Source organism: Psammomys obesus, unplaced genomic scaffold (genome assembly GCF_907164565.1).
Source record: "Psammomys obesus unplaced genomic scaffold, mPsaObe1.curated_primary_1811, whole genome shotgun sequence".
Taxonomy (NCBI): domain Eukaryota; kingdom Metazoa; phylum Chordata; class Mammalia; order Rodentia; family Muridae; genus Psammomys; species Psammomys obesus.
Genome location: NW_026596443.1, coordinates 4138684 through 4165944, shown reverse-complemented (window position 1 = coordinate 4165944; position 27261 = coordinate 4138684). Strand labels below are relative to the sequence as shown.

General features: G+C 50.2%; 1 protein-coding gene across 1 annotated transcript; it reads left to right on the top strand.

The window, feature by feature from the left end:
* On the top strand, positions 1 to 27208 carry Igfn1 (immunoglobulin like and fibronectin type III domain containing 1). The gene is made up of 23 exons (XM_055598079.1): positions 1 to 7; positions 418 to 540; positions 2253 to 2392; positions 4048 to 4147; positions 5188 to 5232; positions 5466 to 5511; positions 6045 to 6222; positions 7090 to 7203; positions 8528 to 8696; positions 9832 to 10104; positions 10808 to 10857; positions 15172 to 15289; positions 15768 to 15892; positions 16458 to 16599; positions 16913 to 17212; positions 17783 to 18082; positions 18585 to 18758; positions 19704 to 19832; positions 22585 to 22887; positions 23605 to 23693; positions 24893 to 25088; positions 25874 to 26173; positions 26838 to 27208. The coding sequence occupies exons 1-23, from the start codon at positions 1 to 3 to the stop codon at positions 27206 to 27208; spliced, it is 3792 nt and encodes a 1263-aa protein (XP_055454054.1).
* Positions 27209 to 27261: the final 53 nt, after the last annotated feature.

Here is a 27261-nt window from a genome sequence, read left to right as displayed (position 1 = left end):
ATGGCAGGTAGGAGAGCTAACTGCCTCTGCCTCACTGTTGCTCCTAAGGTGGGCAGAAGGCAGGAGGGAGCTAGAGGCTGGAGCTCTCCAGGAACACACCACCTCTGCTTTTTCAGTGTGGGCTTTGGAGCACGGTCTGCTTTGCAGAGCCCCCACACAGGAACTGAACTAATGCTTCCTGAAGAGTAGCCCTTTCCTACCCTCCCTTACCTGACTTTTCTCTAGTGACACAGCCAAGGTCTTCCTGGGGCACACAAATAGAGAGGAACCACTAGATTCCCATTAAAAGGCTTAGAGGTATTGTTTACAGACAGCAGGTGGGCAGGATGAGCCTGCCTTGGCAGCTGGAAAACTAGGGGCCTGGTTCTGTGCCTGAGTGGGTGGCATCTCCAGATGAACTCCTCCCACCTTCTCCAGGAAAGGCCCCTAAGAAGTCCTCCATCCCGGGAGTGAACATCCGGCAGCTGGTGGATGAGATCCCCGAAGGCTGCAGCACACCAGATTTCAAGCAGAAGCCTGTCACCTTGGCTCTCTCTGAAGGTGAGACACTACTGGATATGGCTGAAGGAGTCACGGCTCCTGTTCTTCTACTCCCCAGAAAGCACGAGGGAGAAGGCTTGGCCACCTAACCTTTCTGGGTTCCCAGTCCCTCCTATGTGCATCGCCTATGTATCTGTCCTTCCTATATCCGACTGGGCTCTGTCTGCCTGGATCCCTAGGAGGGCAGGAGCCTGAGGAGACTGTGGGGAAAGGGAGTGAAAAGTCCATGCTGTGCTGACGGGGTGGGGGGAATACGGGCTGGCCAATACTAACCTGGGGTGCAGGTCCCCAGGTTCTCTTCTCTCCTCACCCTGCCTCAAAGTCTTCTACAGGAAGAGGCTAAATCTCTCTTCTCCCAGGCTAAAAGGATGGCTGAAGTAAAGTGCCTGCTCTGTAAGCGTGAGGATTTAAGTTTGGATTCCCAGTATCCACATAAGCTGGACACTAGGGGCACACACACACACACAAGTGTAGTCCCCACACTGGGGGGAGGGGTGGAGAATTAACAGGATTCCAGGGGCTTGTTGGACAGCCTGTCTAGCCAATTAATGAATTTGGGGCTCTTAAGACCCTGTCTCAAAAAATTAGGTGGACGAGCTAAAAAGATGGCTCAGTGGTTAAGAGTACTGGATTCTCTTCCAGAGGATCAGAGTTTGGTTCCCAACATCCACATGGCAGCTCATACCATCTGTAACTCCAGTTCTAGAACATCTAACATCCTCTTCTGGCCTCTGAGGGCATCACATACAAGTGCTACATAGACAAACACGAAGGCAAAACACCCATACATATAAAATAAAAGTGAAGCAAACACCATCTTTTTTTTTTTTAAATAAAATAGTGGAGTATGAGCAAGAAAGACACTTGACCTCTGGGTTCTCTCTCTTTCACACACACACACACACACACACACACACACACACACACACCCCTTTTCTTCTAACCTTGCCCTAAAAAGCCACATGTCTAGTGACTCACAGGTCAGCCTAGGCTCAGGAACGCCATTTTAAAAGGCCACAGGAGGGCCCAGGGAAGTAGTGTTCCTTCTCTAGCAATGACCTCTGCTTTAAGGTTTAGTTAACAGCATTCTGGTATAAGAAAAATAATGAGACCATAGTATGCTTTTCTAAATCTGAAACAAGGTCATGAGACACAAGGAGGGCCCTGGCACCTCTTCTGAGATCTTCTGCTGAGATGTTCCTGGCAGAAGGCACCAGGGCTCTGTGAGAGCAAGGTAGCTCTCATGCCATCTTGCCCTGCATAAAACTGAGAGTCTTTTCTGAGGCTGGAGTCCTAGGTCTGAGCACCAGCTCCTTTGAGCACAAGCCATTGCTTTCCAAGATTATCTTGTCCATCCCCCTAGATAGGAGGAATCAAACTCACAAAACGCCATACACTTCCTTGGTTTGGGAGAGCCCTTAGCCTCCTGCTCCACCTCCTGCTCCAGCTCTGCTCACCTCGCCCACCACAGACCACCTCACCACATTTTTTTCTTGGGGACACCAGTCCTCTGCATGATGGAAGTCAGGCCAGGAGTGCTTCTGGGTACCTGGAAACTGTTTCCACCTGACATTATGAGTTCAGGGATTCAAAGTCAGGTACTTCTTTTGAACTGGAGAGTTGGGGTGCCTACAACAGGGCAGATGATGTAAGTTTAAATCTAAATAACATATGTCGCCACTGTACCCCCAAGTTGCTTCTTTCTGCCACAGGGAAAAATGCCATCTTTCGGGCAGTGGTCTGTGGGGAGCCCAGACCTGAAGTATACTGGCAGAGCACCAAAGGAGACCTCAGCAACTCCAGCAAGTACCAGCTTTCCTCTGCCCCTGGCAGCAAGGAGCACGTGCTGCAGGTGAGCCCTGCAGCCATCTGACCCACAGTTCATGAGTCTCTTCCTAGTCCCTTAAATTCTTAATGGCATCCAGTCCCCAGGTAAGGAGGAGATATTCCCACAGTTGGGTCTATTCAGCTTCAACCCATAGGCCTTCTGAGCCAGGAGAAGCCCTGGTGGGTTTGCCGAAATCTCTCTAACGCTCAGGAGGCCACCTGGACCATGCTGGGTCACAGTCTTGGGCCCATCACTTTGCCTTGAAGAGCTCTTTACCTGCCTCTCTCTGCCGCTGTTTCCTCGCCTATGGAATGGCATGATTATAGTACATATTTTCAGGAATTGTAAAGATTAAAAGTTCATATAAACTGCCAGTGGGTCTCAACCTGTGGGTTGTGACCCCTTTGGGAGTTGAATGAACCTTTCACAGGGGTCACATATCAGGTGTTCAGCATATTAAGTATTTATAATATAATTTATAATAGTAGCAAAAATTACAGTTATGAAATAACAACAAAAAATAATTTCATGGTCACTGTGACATGAGGAACTATGTTAAAGGGTCACAGCATTAGGAAGGTTGAGAGCTACTGCTCACTGTCCCATCTTAGATGGAGCACAGACAGCCCTTGACTGCTCCACGTGCAATTTTCTATCCTGTGTTGGTGGAAAAACAAAGTGCATTGAGTCAAATCCACACACTGAGCGCTTATATTTTTCAGTTTGATCTCTTCTTGAGTTAGAAATATGTAGGCATGAGCCACTCCAAGCCATGCAGCAACCCACAGCCATAGGATATCCTCAGTCATAGGATAACTATATTCTATAGATATTCTGTCACTGACTTACATGAGGTATTTAACTTTTATAAAATGGGCTTCATGGTCTTGCCCAACTGCAGGCTCACGGAAGTGCCCTCTCACATTAAGGCATTCGAGGCTAGGGAAACATTTGGTTAGCTAGCTGCACTAAATGCATTTTCAGCTGATAATATTTCCAGCTTTCAGGAGGTATACTGGAATGTATTGTGGTACCAGTCAAGTAGCATGTCCCCTTAATATTAATAATATTATAGATACTAACCATGGATCACTCGCAAGTATCAGGCCCCGGGCCAGACATTTTCCACAGAGGACTTGAGTTCATCCTGACCATTCACTACTTTTTGAGATATTATCCCCATCCTACAAATGAAGAAATTAACATCATGGAGGCCAGGGAACTTGCCCAAGGTCCCATAGCAAGTAATGAATGGCAGAGCCAGTCTTTAGTGCCAAGTTCACCTAACACCCAGAACAAGCTCTTCCTGTGACCCATATTACCTCTGATAGTAAGAACATCTGCCCTCTGTCTGGATCAAAATTTTCTTTTCATTTCTTGATAAATAGTGAGTTTCAGCTGGGCATGGTAGCTCATGCCTTTATTCCTAGCACTCAGGGAGGCAGAGGAAGGCAGGTCACTGTGAGTTTGAGGTCAGCTTGATCTACAAAGTGAGTTTAGTACAGCCAAGGCTGCACAGAGAAACCCTGTCTCAAAACAAAAACAAAAAAACAGGCAGAATTTCAGGGGGAAGAGTCATGTCTGTACATCTTCCTACTTCCAACACACAACCGTGTGTAGTACATGGCAGAAGGCAAATGTTAGCCCCATTCCCCTGCCCTTGACCTGTCTGTCTGCAGATCAACAAGCTGACTGGAGAAGACTCGGATCTCTACCGCTGCACCGCGGTGAACGCCTATGGAGAGGCCACGTGTTCAGCGAGGCTTACTGTCATCGAAGGTAGGCTTATCCCATGTGCCCATCAGTGCCCAGGGCAACAGTTTTCTCCAGAGAACCCTCTCAGAGGAACCTCAGGGTGGCAGGAGGGGAAGGAGCACCCAGAGGCTGCTGCAGGAGTCCTGGCTCCACCCAGTGGCACTATGGGTGTTTGCATGTACCTTAAAGGCACACCTTTAGCTACATCCTGTAGCAGATGCTCAGAATGGGACCAGGACCCAGATGATGTCAATATCTAGTCCCTCATCTTCTACAAAGTCATTTTTTTTTTTAAATCTGGGTCTCAATTTGCCCACTCTGCAACAGATATTTTGTGTAGGCCTACATCAGAGGGACAAACAGGCCAGCCACACAAAGACATGTTCTGCTCTGTTTACATGATGTTTGAAGATTCTTAACTTTTTTGGTTTGTAATAATTGGAATAATTGGAGATCAAGTTCTTCTTGTCTCATTGCTCTGCCATCCTTAGCAGGCTGACTGATCTGGACAGAGCCACACTCAAGCAGGAAGAGAGGGAAAGGGAGGCCCAAGTATACCTGCCTCCCTCATCAAGAAAGCAAAAGCTTAAAACTAAAAAACCAACCAAAAAAAAAAAAAACTGGTGATAGCTGTTATTTGTAAGGGGAAAGTGTATATTGAGTCTCCATAGACCCTTCATTGGGAGCAGATGGCAAAGAAGAAGATTGAGAATGACTGTGGGAATAGTCAACAGTTTCGGTCCCATCCACTGAACTGGCAACTCTCAGATGCTCTTGGATGCCCCTGAGTTTGCTGTGGTTGTCAGTGATCGTGTCCCTTCCTTATTCCGCCCACTTCCCTGTAGATATGTGAGTCTCTCGCTCATGAAATGATGTTCATGGTGAAGCTTTGAGGTATCAAAGCTTATAGAATACCCTTACCCTCATCTCTTCCTTTTGCTGGGATGTTGTTCAGGTGGGAGGCTCTGGGGCTCAGTCTGTTTCCCAGGAGGACCATCCAAGTGTCTTGCTTCTCTCCCTGTCTATCCGCACCACCTCTCTCCTCTCTTCCTTGGATGGTCCAGTGGGTTTTCGGAAGAACCGAAAAAGGCAAAAGGAACCTCAGGAGGGTAGGTAGAGTGGTTGGAACACCCCTCTGGGGCCTTTGCATGTTGCTCCCCATCTGGTATAACTACACACACACACACACATACATTTATACATACACACACACTGTGGGTGTTACCAGAAAAATTAAAAACAAAACAAACAACAAATATTGCTTATGAACTCTGGACCATGTAGCCTTTGTTTGGACCCTAGGCATCCCACCTGGGATTCAAAACTTATTCTTTCTTTCTAGACCTCAGGAAGGAGTTGATGGACTTTCGGAAGATGCTGAAAAAGAGGTGGGTCTGGGAGGATTTTGGAAGCTCATAGGGTGCCCACCTCAACGCCTTCCATAAGCAAGCTGGGCTCACTCTCCACATCTGCTACAAGGAAGAAGCTAGACTGCCGCCAGTGGGAGGGAGGACTAAAGAGCTCAGAACAGGGCTTTCTGGATCTTGAGTTAGTCTTCTTTCCCCTCACTCCCATTTGCAAAATGGAAGGGTCCGTTTGGGTAGAATTTAAAAATACATTTTAAAGTAACAGAACAATTTAATTCTAACTTACTCTACTCAGACATCTTATCAGAAACCAGCACTGCCAGTTGCTAGGAGCCCACAGTTTCCTACAAGCTGAAGCCACAAGGGTAGGGCTTGCTTCATCTAATCTCCGGGTCCTTTCGCTTGTTAGAGCCATCTGAGAGATTTCAGTCTCTCTGCCTGCCAGTCAGATATGATGCATAGTGCAGCTTCCATAGACTCATTCGGATTGCCAGGGTCAGCTGGTCAATTCCTGGGACTCCTCTGGCCTCTGACCTACCTGCCCTGATCCCCAGGGCCCCACCTCCAGCCCCTAATAAAAAGATGGAGTCTGAAAAGGTGTGGCAGCTGTTGATGGCCTCAGATCGGAAGGACTATGAGAAGATCTGTATGCAGTACGGCATCGTAGACTTCCGGGGCATGCTGCGCAAGCTGCAGGAGATGAAGAAGGAACAGGAGGACAAGATGGCACAGGTATTCTGGTCCTGGCCCACCCCCCTTGGAGCACAAAGTCTGGAGAAGCCAGCTTTGGTAAACAGTCTTCCTCCGTCTAGCCCCACCAAGAGGTCCTGCTAAGGATCTGGACTCCTAAGCTTGCTCTGGATTTTGACATCTAGGCCTGATACTTGTTAAAAGTCTGGACTTAAGTTAGGGCTTTGATGTCTTGATTTTCTCATATGTAGAACAGGGATTATAGCAAAATCTAACTTGTAGGGCTGAGGGGATAAGTAAAAGTGTTTACGGCAATTAGCCTAATGCATAACACACAGAAAGGGTCTAATAAGTGTCTCCTGTCATTATTGTTATTGTTATCATTGCCAGACTTGGGGTCTTATTTCTCAGGGATTCTAGTACTCTGAGCCAGCATCTTATAAACTACATGGGAAGTTCCTTCTTGTGTCTAACTTGACATGTCTATTTTTTTTTCCTTCTGGGATTAGAAAACAGCTAGTTTTCTTCATTCTGAAAGTGGCATTTTAAAAACTCATTTTAAAGATGGCTTTTCCAGTCTCCCAGCTAGGACTCAGCTTTTCTTTCAATCATTCTTACCTGTATCAACAAAGGGCCGAGGGCTTTGCCTAGTGATGCTCACCTAACATTTATTAGCAGGAGGGACAGATGAATGGACACCCTCTTTTGGTTTCCTTCCTCACCTGACTTCTTATCTTTTCTTCCTTGAGAGTTTAAGTATCCTTGGTTGAGACCCCACACACACATACACACTCAAATTTCTGATCCTCAGGGACGTTGTGAGCCAAGTCTAAGACTAGATTCTTCAAAGATTCAGTGTCCCGAAGAAACTGCTTTAAGGATCCCTTAATGGGTTTGTCTGCCTTCTAGTATGTCACTGCTGTTGCCAACTTGAGACACATCAGGGTCACCAAGGAAGGGGCTGCCACATTTGACTTGGAGCTGGATCTCAAGAACCTTGAGAGCAAGATTTACCTGTACAAGGTGAGGCTAGAGGCCTTATTGGGGGCTGCAGGTCCTGGGAGGGAAATGATGACTCTCATGGAATCATCTAGAACACCCAGGTGGTAAGCATTCACCCATGGGGTTCCAGCTAGAGTTGTTAGGTCACACCCTGTGTGGATAGTCTCCAGAAACCTCTTACCTCTCCATGAGCCAGATCTGCCATTCTATGTAGTGTCTAATGCCCGAGCAGGGTAAGAACAGAGTTCTGAGCACATGCCAACCATGTGAGACCAAGAAAGGTATGTGGGATTGGGGGCTGCAAAGCATCCATTCTCTCTACAGCCAAACTAATGCTGGCACCAGCACTTCAGACTAGACACCTTGCTTGTGCCTCAACTTTCTCATTTATGAAGTGAGGGGTCAGAAGAGCTACCTCACAGAATACTTCAATGCCCAAAGGACACTGTGCATGCTTGCCAGTTCCTGTGACCTAGCTCCTCCCACCTGTCTCTCTTCTTCCTTGCTGCCCTGTTCAAGCTCCTTGGCCTTGTCCCTGTTCCTTCTCTATAACTCCTCCTTGCACGCTCATTTCCTAGCATGTGCTCCTAGCATGCTCATCTCTGATATCCAAGTGGCTAATTCTCTCATCTCACCCAAGAGCTTCTGCTGAGCTTAGCCCTGGTGCTTCTGAGCCCTTCGCCCCCTTAGGCTGCTTTGTTCTTAGTTTTCTTTTTCCATATACAGATTACTTATTTATTTATGTTGCTTATTGGTTCTCTTTCTTTCATGTGGGGTTTTTAGTTCCCTCGGAGCAGGAATCTTTGTTCTATTTTATTGTAGTATCTCAAGTACCTGAAATAGTGCCTGGTACACAGCAGGCACCTAATAAGTGTTAGCTATTGTTAATTCTCAGGTAGCAAATCACTATGTGGTTTAGAAGGATTAGTGTATGTATAAACGACTGTGTTTCATGCGGCCCTGAAACATTCTCTGAACACCCTTGGTTAATGAAAGGCATGGACCCAGGTCATAAGATCACTTATGCTAACACACGGGGCTGTGTAGCAACTCTCTTCCCAGCACAGCTTGGATCAGCCATTTCGGATGTCTCAGCATAAACTGCACAGAGTTTTTCCACCCATAGAAAGAGGCCTGGGCGTTCTTAGAACATATATTTCCACCTACCACATCCAGGTTCTGCTCTCTACCCCGAGCCCACAATCCCGTATCTTTTATGGCCCTAGGATCATGTTGTCTTTGACCTTGGCCGGTAGAGAAAGCCGTTGGTGATAGCCAGAGTGAGGCTAGGGTAGGAGGCTCTTTGGACCTACTGAGGCCCTGACCTATCCTTTTCTGGCTTCAGGATGGTGAGATGATCCCCTATGGCTCTGATAACCAGACCAAGCACTGTCTGAGACGGCTGGGGAAACGCTACCACTTCCAGATCCAGGACCTGCGGCCGGAGGATGCTGGCCTTTACCAGGTCATGGTGGAAGATGCTGTGGTCTTCTCCACAGAGCTAGAGGCCAGCAGTGAGTGCTCGCCACCACAGACTTTTGCACAGGGGAGAGGAGAAGGCCCTGCTGGTACCGTGGAGGGGGATAAATGCATTGCAAGGGCAACTAGGAAGAGGGATACACCCAGATGTGCAGGCTGTTGGTATCCAGCTGGGCTCTAAGAGCGATTCAGAGCGATATGTAGCCATGCATGACATGCCCCTGCCCACAGACCTTTTGTTGAGGCTGCTTAGTTTCAAATCAAACCCAGACTATAGCCTTTTGCTACAATGTCACCCCTTCTGGTTGTCCTCCTCTCCCACAACTCCCAAGCAAGAATTTCCAGCTGGGCTGGACAGATCTGAGAAACAGACCTCTTCCATTGCTGCACCTTGTGTTTCTTCCCCACCTGGGAGTGTCCCTCCCTGAAATCTGTCCTGTAGCCATGAGTTTTGTGTCTACTGACAAGAGGACTATTGGAAGGACAAAGAGAGGCATGGAGGAGGAAGTTTTGAGAAGACAGGTCATAAAGAACAAGGCTGAACCATAGCTGGAGACCAAGAAGAGAAGGGGGCATCCAGCGGGCCTCAGGTGCTAGGATGGGCTTCTGAAGGCCAGTAACAATGTGACATGGGCAGAGGAGCATGAGCTGGGACTGGGCCACCTCTTAGCTGTCAGGATGGGACAAGTAAATTTTTTTTGGACCCAGGGCCTAGCTCATTCTAGGCAAACACCAGCTCCTCGGTTCTTTTTATTTTGAGAAGACTCTCTTTAAAGATGTCTAGACGGCTCACAAATTTACAGTGCCACAGGCTGGCCTTGAACTTGTGATCCTCTTGCTTCAAGCCTCTCCAGGAGCTGGGATTATTAGTGCATACTGCCATACTTAGAACATTTAATTTCTTAAACCTCAGTCTCTTCATTTGTAAAAAGAGCATTTAAGTTCTCTCAGTGATCATAATATGTTTTATGTGTGGATGGGGTGCTGCTGCCTTCAGTAAAGACCTGGTGGTGGCTACAGAAGCTGGGTAAGGAGACCACCCAGCCAAGATGAAAGGAAGATTGTGGCAAACCGGTCTCTCTACGTTTCTTAATTCTCAGCCCAAGTGCTCAGACCTCCCTGTGTCTCCTTCCAAAGCTGATGCCCTGCCCTCTCTTGTTTCCATGGCAGCCATCCCTCCCAGAGTGGTGGTCCCATTGGCAGAGGCCCGCTGTGAGGAGCAGAGTAATGCAGTCTTTGAATGTACACTCTCCAACCCTTGTCCCAATGCTACCTGGCATTTCCAGCACCGACCACTGAGGCCCAGTGACAAATATGAAGTATTTGTGTCTCCTGATGGGCTCACCCACCGGCTGGTTGTGAAGGGGGCCGGCCACTCAGATATGGGCCTTTACTCGCTGAACACTGGGCTCCACGCCTCCAGTGCCTGGCTGGTGGTTGAAGGTGCGTGGCCACACTTCTGAATTCCCCTGTCTTTACCAAGACAAGGTCTCTGAGCGCAGGTGGGAGGGTTTCTGCCGCCTTGTCATTTGCCTCTGTCATGAATGAGAAAGGCTCCTTAGCTCTACTTTTGACTGAGCGCAACACAGCCTCTTCATGGTCAGCCAAGCCCAGCTGTGTGCACTCTCTTAGACCTCTTAGGGTTACTCTGGAACCTCAGATTCTAGATGACCCCGAGGCTTGGGATAAGGCTTGTGACAGTGGCCTGTGTTTAATGTGGATGAGAAGCCCTTGGGCTGGACCAGAAAACCCCCTGAATCCTTCCAAGCATTGGCATCTGGGGGCAATGTGATCCCAGGAAACTGAATTGGGCATGAGGTGGGGTAGACAATTGGACAAGTGGGTCTCCTGAAACCCACAGCAGCTTGATAAAATCACAACATTGCTTATGTGGCAAAAGCACATGATCCACATGGCAGGATGGGGTGGGGTGTGGATACAGGCCTGGGGGAGGAGGTGATGGGACATATCCACCAATGTGCTGGAACATTTTTTTTTTCTTCCACTGGGCAACTTCTCCACTGGGGAGGGTGAGGGCTAGGCAAAGCAGCCATGTCAGACAGGTGCCTTGCCCTCATTTAACAGGGTCTTTTCTCTTGTCTCTCTATGGGCTAATGACCTCTGTGTAATTAACACCTCACGGAAGGTGGGAAGGATACAGGCCCTCAGACCACAGATACTGACCACCGGCTTCAGACTCCAGAAGCTCTGACCTCAGAAACAGAAGACTCTGGAGCCATCAGCAGCAAGGGAGGGCAATCCAGAGAACAGGGCTCCCTCAAGGAGACTAGTGTGGTACAGCTCATAGCAGGCCCAGACAGGGGTGCCTTTGGCAAGCATGGCTATTCCTTGGTAGGGGATGCAGAGAGAGCTAATTCTGCTTGGAGACCTGGGCAGGACAAAAAGGGCTTTTTGGAAGGAGAGCAAGGTGGGGTCATTCTTCCAGGGGACAGTCAGCCCCACGGAGAGGGGGACTGTGGCAGAAGCCTTCCCAGAAGGCTCCATCTCCAGAGAGGGGACACAGAATCAGATCTGGGCTTCGTGGAAAGGCAACAACAAGGTCATGGCAGAGATGGCAAAGGGAATAGCAGGTGGGGGGACACAGGAGGTTGGAAGGCTGGCTCCAGCCACTCTCAGGATGGAAGACTTGAAAGCAGCACAGAAGGAAGGGAACCCAGAGAGAGCTATGGCAGTGAATTGGACAGACGTGGTCAGGGACAACTCTGTGATCCTCACCTGAGGGCTGGGGCAGGACAGAGGGTACTTTGGGGATCCCAATCTGATCTTGAGGGCCTTCAGCTGACAACGAAGGAAACAGAAATGTGTGGCAATCATATGGGTGAGAAGGAAGAAAAAGGTGACCCGAGGAGGGAGAAGGGAGCAGCGGCAGGGTGGGCTAATGGAGCCTGCCTTGGGGAAGGTAGAGGAGGCAATAGGGCAGGAAGACCTTGCATCCCTGAGTTTCCTGGAGCTGGGGATCACAGCTCCAAGGTAGGCCCCGAGTGCTGGGGCACTCAGGCAGGTGGAGATGCTGATTGTGGAGAAGCTGGGATGTACTGGGAGGAAGGAGGATATCCAGGACAGACATCTGCTGGAAATGACATGCAGAATTCATTACTATATGGAGGGAGGGAATTTCTGGGATGCAGCAGTTCTGAGGCCAAAGCTGAGGGCTCTCTGCGAGGGGCAGGTAGTCATGGAATTATGGGGAGGGGCTACAAAACTGGCCCTGGAGGCCCAGAAGATCCCAGGGACTGGAAAGGTGGTCTGCAAGAGCCACAGGGAGGGGATGGCCAAAGCACAGCTGGGGCCTTAGGCAGGACGGAGGATGGTTCCAGAAACTCCCAGTTTCCTCAGAGCTGGACAGCGAGGCAAAAGGGAGCAGGAGGTCCAGGCAGAACAGAGGGTGGAAATGTGGGTTCTCAGGATGACACATGGTCCAACCTCATAAAGACGGGGGCCCACAGTGGGTCTGGTGGGGAGAAAGGGAGAATGGATGGTTCCGAAATAGCTGGACTGATGTCTAGTCAGAGAGTAGATGCCAGAAACCACAGGCTAGTTATGTCCGCAGGCCTGGGTGTCCAGGGCTCTGGGGGAGCACTGGGAGATATGGAAGGATTAGGAGATTCAGAGGCAGTAGGATCTGAAGAAGATTTCTGGAACAGGTCAGGGAGGTCCAGCGAAAAAGGGTCCAGAGGTGGGATGGGCTACAAGGATGGCTTAGGAGGACCAGGATGGGTGGAGTCTAGGAATGAGGAGAGCTTGGGTTCTAGGAGTGGAACTACTTACCGTGATGGTGCAGGGGTGCTAGAAGGAGCAAGACCTGGCCTTGATGTTGGTTGCAGAGCTACCTATGGGACATCTGCAGAGACAGAGTCTGGGAAGCAGGGTACTTACAGGCATGACTCAGGCGTGCCTGGGGGATTGTGGTCTGGAAACAAAGGTCAGCATGGTCCTGCAGGAAAGGTGTCTGGGAGAGGGACCAGCCTCAGAAATGGCTCAGGTGGCCTTTGTGGAATCAGTGAAGATCAGCATCAGGATCTATTTCAAGGCCAGGGTCAAACAAGCGCTGGTGGAGAGCACCACTCTGTTCGTGGTGAAGGGAGTCCTGGGACAGTGGGACCTGTGGGTGGAGATGGTACCATGTCCTCTGGGACAGTAGGAAAGGTTGGGAAGAAATATATGGAAAGAGAACCAGGAGACTCTGGAGGAATAAGTTCTTGGGGTCACACTGGAGACTATGAGGACTTCAGAGTCCTGGGGGCCTTTAGAGAAGGAGACTTTGATGATGGCATTGGGGTTCCATTATCCATGGGACCAGGGTCTCTAGGGAGAGGAGACAAGGAAAGTGATGGAGAAAGAACCAGGTTCCTTGGTGCCAGGACCTCTGGAGCTGGAACTAGGAATTGGGACAAATCTGGGCACCCTGGGGCACCATCTCCTTATGCAGAGGCTGGTTCAGAAGGCCGCTGGGCTCATGTGTCTACCATTGCATTGGGTTATAGAGATGGGTCTGAAATTCCAGAGTCTTGGGGAACTGGCAACAGAACAGCTTACAGAGAAGGGTCGAGGGCTCCTGGGCCTGGAAGAAAAGGACCCGATGGTGAAGTAGCATTTACAGATGGTTCAGCAGCCTCCAGACAAATGGGGCCAGCCAGTGAGGCAAGTTATAAAAATGTAACTGGGAGCTCTGGAGCCATGGGGTCAGGGTATAAGGTAGATTATAGGAACAGTCGTGGATATTCTGGAGTTGTGGGGTCAGAGAGTGAGGCAGGTTATAAGAATGATGTGGAGGGTCATGGGGTGAGGGAATTAGGGGGTCAAACAAGTTATAAGAATGGTTTAGGAGCATCTGAAATCATTTCATTAAAGGATGAGGTAGGCTATCAAAGTGGTTTAGAACAATCTGGAGGCATTTTGTCTTGGAGTGAGGCAAGTGTAAGGGATGGCTTGGGGGAAATTGGAAGAATGGCATCCAAGAATGAGGCTGGTTATGAAGGAAGCCCAGTGGGGCCTGGGAAGATGGGGTTGGAGAGTAAAATGCACTATGTGAATGGTTCAGGGAGGTCAGGAGGGCCAGGCTTACTGGCTGCACCCAAACAATATGAATCTGTGGGTCTTGGGTCAGTTTACCAGGCAGCAGCAGGGATAGGCACAAGCCCCAAGGATGGTGCAGACAAGGGCAGAGGAATGGGGTCTGCAGAGACAGGGCCTGGGGTGAGCTCTGAGATGGTTGGAAGACCAGACACTACAGATGGACTAGCGCGCAAAGGCAGTGCAGTGGGCTCAGGGAATCTGGGGACACCAGGAGGGCCACGTATCTTTTCAGGTGGGCAGGGTACCAAGAACAGTCTCAGGGGCCATGGATCCTCAGGAATCACCGAAGCCATAGAGGCTGTTGGTTCTGTGGGGAAACCAGGTATCAGAGAATGGGAGGATGTTTCTGGGTTCCCAGGTTCTCATAGGGACATAGGGACTCCCACTGGGGAAAGAAGATCTGTAGACCAAGCAGGAGTTGTAGGGACATCTAGGCTTCTTGGTGGTAGGGGGACAGAGGAGGATGAGAGTGGGTCAGGGGTAGCCGCTCTGAAGCCAGGAAATGATTCAGACTTTAATAAATCAGGCTTAGGGACAACAGGCAGTCAGAGAGTTGTTGGCCAGGGGGGAATGTCACCTCAGGGATGTGGAGGCTTAATGCTGAATGACAGGAGTAGGGGAGCCAGTTCTGAGAGCTTGTCAGGGGCTGGGCAGTTGATAAACAGCAGTTCTATGCCTGGGAGAGAAGCCAAGGTAATGTCAGGGCCTGACAGTGGGCGAGATATGGGCCCCAATCAGGCTCCAGGCTCCAGTCAAGGCAGCCTCAGAGCTTCTAGCTCACTGCTGGAGAACGACTCCATTTTCAGGCAATCCCATGGAGGCCAAGGAGCCTCTAAGGGCAGGGGACATGCAGCTGGCCAAGAGGCTGCTGGGGAATGTCAAGATCCATGCTCCTTGGAGAGCAAAGGTTCGAGTTCTGGAAGAGCCAGGGCTGGTTTTATAGAGAGCGCAGGTGTCCCAGACAGAAGAAATTCCACTATACGTGGAGATGGTGTCATTTCAAAACCTCAGGAGCCCCAGAATGAATTAGACAGTCCATTGGGAAGAAGGGACTTCAGAAGTTTATCAGGAGGAATCCAGGAGCCAGGTTTTCAACTAGGGACAGGACAGGAAGAAGGAAGAGGGTCCCTCCAGGAGGGAGAGTTCTGGGAGGCTGAGATTAGCAAGGTCCAAGGATCTGGGGCCTCAATGAAATATGAAGGGAAGGATGGGAAAGACCCTGGCAGGTCAGGCCCGAAGCCTGGTCCCTTTGCAAGCAGGTGTCGGGCACAGTCTGGCACTGAAGTTGGGTCAGCAAAGAAAGAACACACAGAGAGGACCGGAAGTCTAGGACATTGGACTGGCAGTGAGGACAGAGGGTCTCTGAGAGCCGGGAGTAAAGATGGGAGGAGAGGTCCCCATGGGCATCTTGGTAGCAGGAGAGATACCCAAGAGGGCAAGTCAGATGTCTATAGCCAGGGACAAGCTGCAAGCCAGAGCCCCAGATCCAGATACAAGCCTGGCACTGGCCGCTCTTCTTCGGAGGCCCGAGGTAGGTACTTTCAGCTGGTGGCTCCCATAGGGTGGAGCCAGAGGGTAGGGTCCTTGGATAATGGGGTGCCTACATGCCAGTGCTACCTTCAGCTCAGAAGCTCATCCCTACCACTGCCTCCATTTCCCAGAATCCCTTGCAAATTCAGGGAGTAACCCTTCCTTTCCCCTCCCCATGCAGAACGGATCCAAGCTGTGTGAAACTCAAAGGTTTGCTTGGTATTAGATCTTGAAACCCTGTGGCCAAAGTTCCAGAGTATTAGCTTGTCTCTGTGACTCAGAATTCCCATCTGTGGGACTCGGGGGTGGATTGGGGATGTGCTTCATCTACCTACACCCCCATCTCTGTACCAGCCTAAGGGAAACAGGAGGCTGGGCACACTGGGTCTGACTAAGCCATGGGCAGAACTATGGAGGCCTAACAGAATTCAATGCAGGCCAAGGCTGGGGCTTTGGGGACTTCCTTTGTCTCCCTCTAGGCTCCATGGGCCACTTCTCTCAGGGTCTGACTGATACTGAGGTGCAGCTAGGAGAAGCTGCCATACTGTCCTGTACCCTCTCCAGCGACCTGGGACCTGGCACCTGGTTCAAAGATGGAGTCAAGGTACTGATGCCCCCCGCCTCATGTCCTACAACTCCTCTTTCCCAATTAATGTGGGTGGGTCTGGGGGGCATGGCAAAGCCGAGAAGTAGACGGGAGAGACTTTGCCCAGCGTTTTTACTCTTCATTTTACTGACATTTCGACTCTGAGAGACATTTAAACAGCTGGCGAGCTGTGTGTTTACAATAAACACATTATGAATGTATGGCACAGCCTCTGCTGTCCCTCCACCATCCTCTGTCACAAATTCCACTCGGGCTTCAAGGCCTTGTATAAGTACACTGCCTCGTCCTGACCAGCTGGGCTCAGCAGTCTCTCTGAGAAGTCTCTCTGAGTGCCATCAGAGCTGCCACATTGGGTGGTACAGCACAGTAGCTTCAGTGAACTCTGACCCCTGACCCCTGCTCCACTGAGGTTATGTGACCTCAGACGAGTTGCTCGTCTATAGAATGGGACTTGCAAAGGCATTGATCTTGTAGGGCTGTTTTGAGAGTTGAGGCACCAGGCACAATGGCCTGAACTGGGCAGTGTGGGAGATGCTGTCTCCATGGTGATCCTTGTCTCCAGCTCACTGCCCAAGATGGGGTCATCTTTGAGCAAGAGGGGCTCACGCACAGACTGATCCTGAGCCACGTGGAGGGGACCCAGGCTGGGAGATACACTTTTGTAGCTGGCAGCCAGCAGAGTGAGGCCAGCCTGATCGTGCAGGGTAAGGCCCAGCCCTTCCCTACCCCTTCGTCTCTGTACAAGGTGAAAATGTCCATTGTCTGCAAGCTTCTCAGTCTGTGGAGATTCCTATGAAGCCAACCCATGTCTTTCACAGCTCAGCATCTTATCTCCTTTCTTACCAGGAAGTTCTTGGTAAGGTCTGACCCCGGCTTTTCCTTCTGCAGACCCAATCCATTTCCTTTTGCTAGTCCTCATGAGCTGGGGTAGGGAGTTCCTTCTCTAGGCTCTTTCCATGGTCCCCGGGGACCCAGGGCTTGGTCCTCTCTGATTCCTTTGCGTTACTTTTTCTCCAGATCCCCCCACCATCGCTCCAGATGTGACAGAGACACTCAGAGAACCACTGGTGTTCAAGGCTGGGAAGCCAGTGACTGTGAAAATCCCTTTCCAGAGCCACCTCCCTGTTCAGGCTGCCTGGAGGAAAGATGGGGACGAGGTGGCGGGCAGCAACCACAGGGGCGTCCAAGTGGCCCTAGGGGATGGCTATACACGACTGTGCCTCCCCAGCGTGTGCAGGAAGGACAGTGGCCAGTACAGCGTGACACTGAGGAGTGAGGGAGGCTGCGTGCAGGCCGAGTTTACTCTGCAAGTTATAGGTGCTAACCCCACCTGTTCTCTAACTAGGGCCTCAGGGTTCTGGGATCCCAGGTCCTCCCTGGTAGCCTGGACAGGCTAGGGGATGGACTTGCTAGCCTTTGGTCCTCATTTGCATGATAATTCAAATTCAAAGCCACCCCTACTGGCCACTTCCCTGTCCCCAGACTGCCTAGAAAGAAGAGATAAACCAGCCTGTACCTCTATGAGCTCCAATACAACAGAGCCTGGGGAAGACACTTGGTGTCTTGTACCAGCAAAGTCAGATTGCCTATGCCAGAGTGCTAAGCAGTAGCCCATGCTGGATATTGATTGGAGCTGGGTACAGGCTGGAGGTTTCATGGTTTCTCCAGGGCAGGACTGGGGTGGGAGAGACCAGAGACACCAAGAGACATTTGTAGCCTCCCCATGAGCTGGCACCTTGCCTCTGCCTCTGGCTATGCCAGGAACAATGCATCTCTGGGCGGTCCACCCCTTTGCAGACTTATCCACCGATGAGTAGTTAAGTAACCCGGCCCCCTCCCAGCTTCTCTGACTCCTTTCTTCTCCTGCTCCTTTCCATGGGTCCTCAGACAAGCCTCAGCCCCCACAGGGACCCCTGGAGGTGCAGGATTGTCACAAAGCAGGTGTCTGCCTCTGCTGGCAGCCCCCGAGGGACGATGGGGGCCAGGTCGTGCAGCACTATGTGGTGGAGAGGCGGCAGGCTGGAAGGAGCACTTGGCTGAAGGTGGGCGAGCCCCCACCAGACAGTACCAGCTTCACTGACAGCAGCGTGGAGCAGGGCAGGAAGTATGCCTTCCGTGTTCGGGCTGTGACCTCAGAGGGGGCCGGAGAGGCCCTGGAATCGGAGGAGATATTGGTGGCTCCTGAGGGTGAGAGCAGATGTCACTTGGATAGAGAACTCTTCTGCCCTCTCTGGTGTGCCCAGAGGCTGAGGGCTGCTAGCTATGCTTGTAGGGCGGGGGATGGGGAGGCTTAAAGTCTTTCTAGAACACAGTGGACACCCATTGCTACAGCTTATTTTGGGATCTTGTAGCCTTTTGGGGTTCTTTCAGGTTGAGACACACAGCCCCCTTCTCTCAGGATCTGCATATTGGTCAATACCCCTCTCTATCACATATCCTTGTTCTACAGCAAGCTATCTGGGCATGGTTAAGGGGTCTCTGAACTGGCTCTAGACTCCATCTAGAGCTAGAAAACATTTTCTGTTCCATCATCTCTGTCCCAGAGCGGCCAGAATATCGTCCTAGAAAAAGCTGACCCAGCACTGGAGTGCTTCAGAAAACTGTGACTGTGCCCCCTAGCTTCCCCTTGCCCTCTCCCAGGAGCTGGTGCTTGCCTCAACCTCTGCTGACTGGCACCCTCTGCCCTCAGCTCTCCCAGGGCCCCCTTCTGCCCCAGCCATCCTGTCAGCCTCCAGCCAGAGCATCACGCTAACATGGATGGCACCACGGGGCCCTGGCAGTGCCCACATCTTGGGCTACCTGGTTGAGAAGCGCAAGAAGGGGAGCAACACCTGGATGGCTGTGAATGAGCAGCCCGTGTCTGGTGAGTTGGCCTGAGGGCAGCTTCTCACCAACCCCACTCCAAGTAGTCTTAGAGCCTCCCCTGGCTATAGGGCCCCTTGGTATTGCTAGTGCAGATCAGTTTAACATAGTTGCTTTTCAGATGAGGTGATTTTGTCCCCACAGGGGACATTTAGCAATGTCTAGAGCTACTTGCAATAGTCACAGCTGGCAGAGAGTAGATGCTCCTGAGGGCTTGTGCAAAGAAGCCCAGCATGCTGCTAAACACCCCATCCCAGCAAAGTCTATCAGCAGAGCTGAGCTTGAGGACCCCTGGAGCAGAAGTCTGAGATTGAAATCCAGGAGTAAAGCTGTCTTCCCTAGCCTCCTCCCACCCCCGACTTCAGGCTTTGGCCATTGCCAGCCCTCTGTACATCTCAGCTGCCTCACTGATAACAGAAATGGAAGTGCCCCCGACCCTCCTAGATGGTAGCTGCTTCCAGAGAAAAGAAAGGCTAAGAGATGGAAAAGGATAAGGCTGGGCCAGGTGTTAAGGAAGCTTCCAGAACCCTGTGCATGTCTGTGCTCTGTGTGTACTGGAAGCCCAACACCAGGCTCACAACAAATTGTCAGGAGTCCTGTAATGTCCATGCCATTTATGAGTTACAGCCCCTTGGGGACCATATCCTCATCTCTAACATCACCATTCAGTAAGTATTACAACTCTGTGAGGCAGCGTGATGCAAAGCCACCAAAGTGCCATCAAGACCATCTGGCAAGGTTGTGGCAGAGCCAGACAGGATGGGAATGAAAACACCTTGAGCAGTCTCTTTTCACCTTGGAAGCCACTCTCTCTGTCACACCTGGCTGGTGCGATGCTGGAGGGCTATGTTAGACCCCATGCTTGGTCTTCCTCTGAACTTGGAGGTGCTGAGCTCCAAGGTTCTGATCCTACCACGGAGACTAATATGGGATGTGGTCTTCACAGAAAGGAGGTACACTGTGGTAGATCTGCGACAGGGTTGCCAATATGAGTTCCGGGTCACAGCTGTGGCTCCCTCGGGGCCTGGAGAGCCTGGGCCTTCATCGGATGCTGTCTTTGCTCGAGATCCCATGAGTAAGTAAAGCATCAATCCAAGATGTAGGGAAGGGATGTGCATGGGATAGCTCTGACACTGTGGGACAAAAACTCACAGGTCAGAGGCAGTGTGGAGGGAGATGTTCAGGAGGGATGGAAGTCAAGGTTGAAAAAACACTAGGATGAGATATATCTTAAAGGGCTTAAATTGAAATTAAACAGGTCCAGGGGCCAGGCAGTAGAGATGAGAACTTGGCTAGAACATGTCATCTACGCTTTGGCCTCTGGGAAGGTCCGCCTCCCTGCTAGCCCAGTTCTATCACCCATACACTACTGGGTATTCCCTGGGGAAGAGGTAGCAGGGAAGCTTAGCTTCAGTTCTCTACCCAGTTCACGCTGGCCATCACATGCAAGGGGGCCAGCATTGCACCTGGAGCTGGGGCATCAGCCCAGCCTCTGTCTTTAGTGGCTAGACAGCCTAGCCCAGCATTCGCCTGTCTGAAGTCTCAGCAGCATCAGAGATGTCAGGAGACATTCTCTGGACAACAAAAACAGCAAAAGATCTGTCATTAAAGAGAAGTATGACACCAGCGTCTACATGCCCATGCCCCACAGAGAAGACACTTGTCTAACTTTGATTCAAACCCCTGATTCAAGTGGAGAACACTTCTCATAACACCCCTATCAAAAGCTTCACTCCATGGAGAGAGTTTAGGAGACATCACTCTGAGCACCTCAACGAAGGCTGCTGTGTAAGCCATCAAGGCAGCAGCATGCTGGAGACAAGTGCAGAGTCAGCTGTGCAGTGAACTGTTTGAACAACAATAGTAACAGTAGCGTATTCTACTGACCTCTGGCTCTCTCATCTGTGTTGGGGGATGGAGGAAGGAAACAGGATGACTGTCTGCAGCAGCCACAGCAGCTGACTATATCTTCTAGACCCTCACTATTGAGCAAAATCTGTAAACCGGAAATGTCACTTGGGAATCTTGCAGAAACTCAAGCCATGTGTAGTGACACACACATCTGCAACCTTAGGACTAAAAAGCTGAACAGAAGGAGGCACATATTTCAGATAGGTAGGTAGATAGATAGATAGGTAGATAGGTAGATAGGTAGATAGGTAGATAGATAGATAGATAGATAGATAGATAGATAGATAGATAGATGAATGAAAAGGAAGGAAGGAAGGAAGGAAGGAAGGAAGGAAGGAAGGAAGGAAGGAAGGAAGGAAGGAAGGAAGGAAGGGAGGGAGGAAGGGAGGGAGGAAGGAAGAAAGGGGGAGGGACAGAGGGAGGGTGAGAGGGAGAAAGAGAGGGAGGAAGGGAGGAAGGAAGGAGAAAGAAAGAAGGATATCTTAGTCTGCACCTTAGAACACTTCAATTAGGATCTGTTTTTTGTTTGTTTTCTGGTTGCAAATGTATTATATTTTATATTATTTTGTTATCTTTAAATATTTATTATTTATTTATTTATTTATTTATTTATTTATTTATTTATTTATTCACTTTGCATCCCTATCATAGCCCCCTCCCTCCTCTCCTCCTGGCCCCATCCTCCCTTCTTCCCCCTCTCCTTCCCTATTTCTCAGAAAAGGGGAGCCCCCCTCCACTGCCCAGCCACCTCAGCTCAGCAAATCACATCAGAACTGAGTGCATCCCTTTCCCCTGTGGTCTGTTGAGGCAACTGCACCAGGGGGCGTGAACAAAAAGCAGGCAACAGAATCCCTGTCAGAGACAACGCCCGCTCCCCTTGCTAGGAACCCACATGAAGCCTGAGTTGCCCATTGGCCATATCTGTGTAGGGGGCCTAGGTCCAGTCTTTGCATAGTCCTTGGTTGGTGCTTCAGTCTCCACCCCTCAGGGCCCTGGTTAGTTGGCTCTGTTAGTCTTCTTGTGGAGCTGCTGTCACTTCCAGGTCCTTCTATCCTTCTCCACACTTTTCCACAAGACTCTCTACACTTCACCCAATGTTTGGCTGTGAGTCTTAGCTCTGTTTCGATCTACTACTAGGTGAAGCCTCTCAGAGGACAGCTATGCTAAGCCCCTGTGTGGGAGCAGAGCAGAACGTCATTAACAGTGTCAAGGGTTGGCTCTCTCCCATAGGGTGGGTCTCAGTTTGGGCCAGGCATTGCTTGGTCTGTGCTCCATCTTTATCCCTGCACATCTTGTAGGCAGGGTAAAAGGGTCTGGGTTTTTAACAAAGTCCCCGGTGATTTGAGAGCAAATTCAAGGCTGAGAAGCACTCCCCTGGGCCAGTGGTTTTAAACGTCACCATATGTTTCGAAGTACCAGTGACTCCTTAGCAGTCCTGGAGCCCTGGGGCTAGTATCTCACAGGTTGTTTAGCGTGCAGCTAGTCTTGAGTCCACACTGTGGTGCAGCGTTCATGCATGCCATGCTTTTTGCTTGTTCCAGGGTCCCCATGGGTAGGTAGAGCTGCTGTTGTCCACTCACCAGGTGAAGAACAACAAGCCCATGCTGGTGTTGTTCCCAACTAAGAGTCACGACTCAGCATCCAGACGTAGAACTCCAGTCGCCAGACACACCAGAACGTAAAAGATTATCCACTAAAAGTACCAACTTTCCAGGATTACAGGACAGTTAGGGGTTGGCAAGTTGGTTGTGTGATAGATGAGATAGCCAGGGACCCGCATGCATAGTTGAGGCACAAGATCAATTTTAGGTAGTTTGTGCAGAAATCCCTAAGAGGAAAAAAAGAATCCCAAGTCCCTAGGAAGACTCCTCAGGGGAAGCTAACACATTCCTGAAATTTCCACTGTGCCTGTCCAGGACCCCCAGGGCCTGTGCGGGACCTCCAGGTTACAAACACGACGGACACTAGCATCACCCTGAGCTGGGTGGGGCCGGACACCCAGGATAATGATGAAGCCCAGGGATACATTGTGGAGTTGTGTGGCTCAGACAGCCTTCAGTGGAGCCCATGCCACGTGGGCACTGTGCCGGGCACCACCTTCACAGCCAAGGGCCTTCGGCCCCAAGAAGGCTACTTTGTGCGGGTGACGCCAGTTAACGATGGGGGCCATGGCCAGGCCACTTCCCTGGACACACTGGTTCATGCCATGCCTGCTACCGGTGAGTATCACATCCTTCCACACCCTGAGTGTTATGAACCCTTCCTGAGAGGCACCCTGCTATGGAGCCGCCAGCTGCCTTCCTAACAGAGGGGTGGCACCGGGTACCAAGCAAAGTGCCTCTTAGAAATGCATTCTCATTACGGCTCCTGCCCCACATAGTAAATATTCTTGATCCCCTGTTTACAGAGATGGAAACAGGTCCACGATGCTTCTCCCAAGGTCTCCCCATGGTTATAGCCCAGATCCAGGGTTAAAAACAAGTGACCCCAAGGCCTGGGTGCTTCATACTTTGAGACAGCACGTGACCCAGGTCCCTGTTACACAGATTGTGTTTCCCTTTGGGTCTTAACCACTAGAGGCAAATACCTGCTCTTTGTGAGCTGTTCCCAGTCTCTCTGGTTGTCATTGTGACAACAAGGAGACAATTACAATAAAAGGTAAAGAGCTCCTGAGTCCTGAACCTAAGACTCTTGTCCTGCCTCTGTCCCTTACTGGATGTGACCAAGAATGGTCTAATGGCACTCTCGCCTCCAAACAAAAATGCAGTTGTCTCTGCCCTCCCTTGTTCCAACCTTCACCTTCCCTGTTGGCTGCTTTGTCTCTACTTCTCACCTTCCCACAAGACTGTCCCTGTCAGCTCCAGTCTTTCTCCCTAACGTGACCTGAGCTGCAGGCCAACTGTGGAGGGAGGTGACAAGCCATTTGTGTGTTCTAGTCTGTCCCAAGTTCCTCATGGACTCCAGCACAAAGGATACACTGGTGGTCAGGGCTGGGGACAGCATTCGAGTTCCTGTGTCCTTTGAAGTAAGTATTCCTGGAAGGGTATGTGGCAGGGCTTGGGGGCCCCAGAGCAACCAGGAAACTAGACAATTTGGGGGTATCCTCTCTTCCTCATCCTTCTTTAGCCCTAGTCATTGACCTGCGCTTGTCTCAGAAATTAGGTCCAGTGTGAGGTGGGTAGGAAGGAAAATGGCTCTTGAAGCCACGCTGCCCATTGACATCTGGATGCCGTTGGCCTTTCCTGTACATGTGTATAGGGTACACTCCCCTCTGGTGGTAGCTTCTGATACTGCATCTCCAAATGAATGCATCCCTCCACCCTCCCCACCTTAGTCTGGGAACAGAGGGAGCCGGCAACATAGATAATCATTTTTGTTTTTGGAATACTTTTTTGTGCAAGTGAATGAATGATCAGAGTTTGGCTCTGGACTATCCTCAGCCAATATCAACAGCACCTGACTAGTGTGGTAGTGAAAAGCCGCCTGATGCCATCATCACTAACTAATTTGACAATATCTTAACCTCTCTGTGTTTAAAGGTCCTCACACGGCATTGGGTTGTTCCATTGCTCCCTTGAGCTTACCAAAAGGCCGAGTGGTAGTAGTAATCTGGGCCCTGTCCTCCGAGCTTTCTGTGTGTTGCCTCCCTTCGTATCCCACCATCCTTCCATCCTTACTGGCTAACGCCACACTTCACCACCTCCCTGACAGCCTATTCCTAACCAGTTCCTTGTTCATCTCCGTGTGCTCAGGCGGGCACCCCCTTCTGGCCTAGAATGTTCTTCTTGCCCTTCTATATTAGGCCTAGCTTACAGACTTTCACTTTTGTAAAATTTCCTCCATGAAGAACAATGATTAGGGAGGAAGGAATCACGAAGGACAGGGGACCAGAATGGAGGGTAATGGCCTTAAGGAAAGAAAGAAAAAACAGCATGCTCTCTCTCTCTCATGCATGTGTGTGTGTGCCTGAGAGAGAGAAAGAGAGAGAGAGAGAGAGAGAGAGAGAGAGAGAGAAGAGGGAGAGGGAGAAAGAGAATGTGTATGATAGGAAAGCCAAAGGATAAGTGTAGCAGTGAATATCAGGAAGACACAGTGACATATACACAATAAAATGTCATAATGAAAACTGTTATTTTATGTGCTAACTAAACAATTCATTCGAACAGACACTTGAAAAAAAAAACAACTTCCTGTTGTCAGTCTGTCTTTGCTCTTGTTCCTCAGGCTGCCCCCATGCCTGAGGTGACCTGGTTGAAGGATGGCTTGCCCTTGAGCAAAAGAAGTGTGACCACCGTGAAAGACGGCCTCACCCAGCTTCTGATTCCTGCAGCCAGCTTCTCAGACCAAGGCCAGTACACTGTGATGCTGAAAAGCCTACAGGGGAAGGAAGCCACCTACAGCTTCTTCATCAGTGTGGCAGGTGAGGCCGGCTCAGCTGTGGACTCTGACCAAGGTGTGGAGGCTGCACAAGTCCGGGACACACACTGAGTGTGTGACGTGACCACACTGTGGACCCTGTGTACTTGAAGGCGCAGGAAGAGGGCAGAGGGAGAGTCCCTGAAAGCCCCCATTGTCTGACCCATGAACATGGAGACACCATCCTCACTTCTTAACTGCTTTTCTGGAGTCCAAGAGCGAATGTGGTTCCCACCACTGTATCACTGAAGGGCACCGCAGGACACCGCAGAGATGCCTGGGAAGAACTGCCCAGGTCCCTTGTCAAGTTAAGGTTGTCCCTTCCCTGGAATGACTCACTCCCCAGCATTGAATGTTCAGGAATGTTCAGGACTTAAAAGAAGAATTAGTGATTTGATTTTATGAAAACTCTGACTTCTGTCCACGTCCTGTCATTTTATCTTTTTTTTTTTTTTTAAAGTGAGTTAATAAGTATTTTTTGGAAGTCATCTGTGGTGGTGAATACCTATAATCCCAGACTTGGGACACTGAGGCAAAATCTAGAGTTAATGCTAGCCCGGGTTACAGAGGTGAAACTTTGCCTCAAAAAAAAAAAAAAAAAAAAAAAAAAAAAAAAAAAAAAAAAACCACAAAAGGGATTCTTTGGAGGATATTTTTTACCTTGTAGAGATAATTGTATATCCAGAATTAGCTTTGGGACTCCCAGGAGACTTGGGGTCCTGGAGAAGACTGTAGCAGAATGTTTGTGGTTCCTCTGCAGCACAGCTTCTCTGCTCTCTCCTCTCTCAGCATGTCCACAGGCACCAGGGTCCATCTACCTGCAGGAGAATGTGCCCGGGACAGTGACGGTCCAATGGGAACCCTCTCCAGATGAGGCTCAGGCCATCCCCTTGTACTATACAGTGCTGATGCGCTCCTCATCCCACGGGTCCTGGCATGAAGTGGCCGACCGCGTCCACACCAACCGCTTCACCCTCCTGGGGGTCCTCCCTGGCCATGAGTACCACTTCCGGGTTCTGGCAAAGAATGAGCTAGGAACCAGTAAACCTTCAGAAACCAGCCAACCCTGGTGTATCCCCAGGCACAGAGGTAAGGGTCCCCCAAAGTGGGAGGAGCTTAGCTGTCTGCTTCTGTAATCCTGGTGGTGGAATGTGTGGGATGGGGCACTGTCCCTCCCACCTCCTGCTCAGTGCACTGTACTGAAGCCCACTGCGCTGGACTTAGGGTGGGCCTTACGTCAATGAGAAGAGAGAGTCAGGCTGTGACTATCAGATTGCCTACAGGCCTTTGGGTAAATTCTCAAAAAGAACTGTAAGCAATAAATTAAATATAGAAGTTAGTATTTCTCTAAAAACAAAGTATGTTTTATAAATCAAATAGGTATAGATCTTTAAAAGGTCACAAGAAAAAGTTACAAAACTAGCTGCATCATTTTACTTCTATAAAATGCAAAAATGTCTAGAAAGTTCTACACTAAAATGTCAGCTACAGTGGTCTACAGGTAATGAGACTATAAGTTCTTATTCTTGTTTCTGTCTCTCTGTGTTCTGATTTATACACAATACATTTTAAAGTGTAAATTTTTAAGAATTTAAAAAATCCAAGCAGAATTTTAGGAAAGGGATTAAAAAGAGTGCCAGGCTGTGTAGATGAGATGTGGGGAAAGGCTCAGCTAATGGGCTCTCTAAACCTGGCTTCCAGTCAGGCCTTCTTTTTCTAACCATCCTTCCTTTTGCCCCGGAATTTACCACAGACAGGTTCACAGTAAAAGCTCCCGCACACCGGGAACCCAAGCTGAGCCAGAAGCCTCGCTTCCTGGTGGGGCTGCGGGCCCACCTTCTGCCCCAGGGCTGCGAGTGCCGCATGACCTGTGCCGTGCAGGGCTCACCCCAGCCCCACGTCACCTGGTTCAAGAACGACCAAAGCTTGGACAGAAACCCCGCGATGTACAGTACTGACATGCTGGGCGTGTGCTCCCTCGTCATCCCCAGTGTGTCCCCCGAGGACAGCGGCGAGTACAAGGCTGTGGCCAAGAACCCGCTGGGACAGGCCGTCAGCACAGCCACCCTCATCGTTACAGGTAACGATGGCTGCCCTGCAGGGGACCAAGTGGCCTGGGAATAGAAAGGAGAGGCAGAGAAGTAGTCTTTGGCCTCAGGAATCCCTCAAAGGCCTGT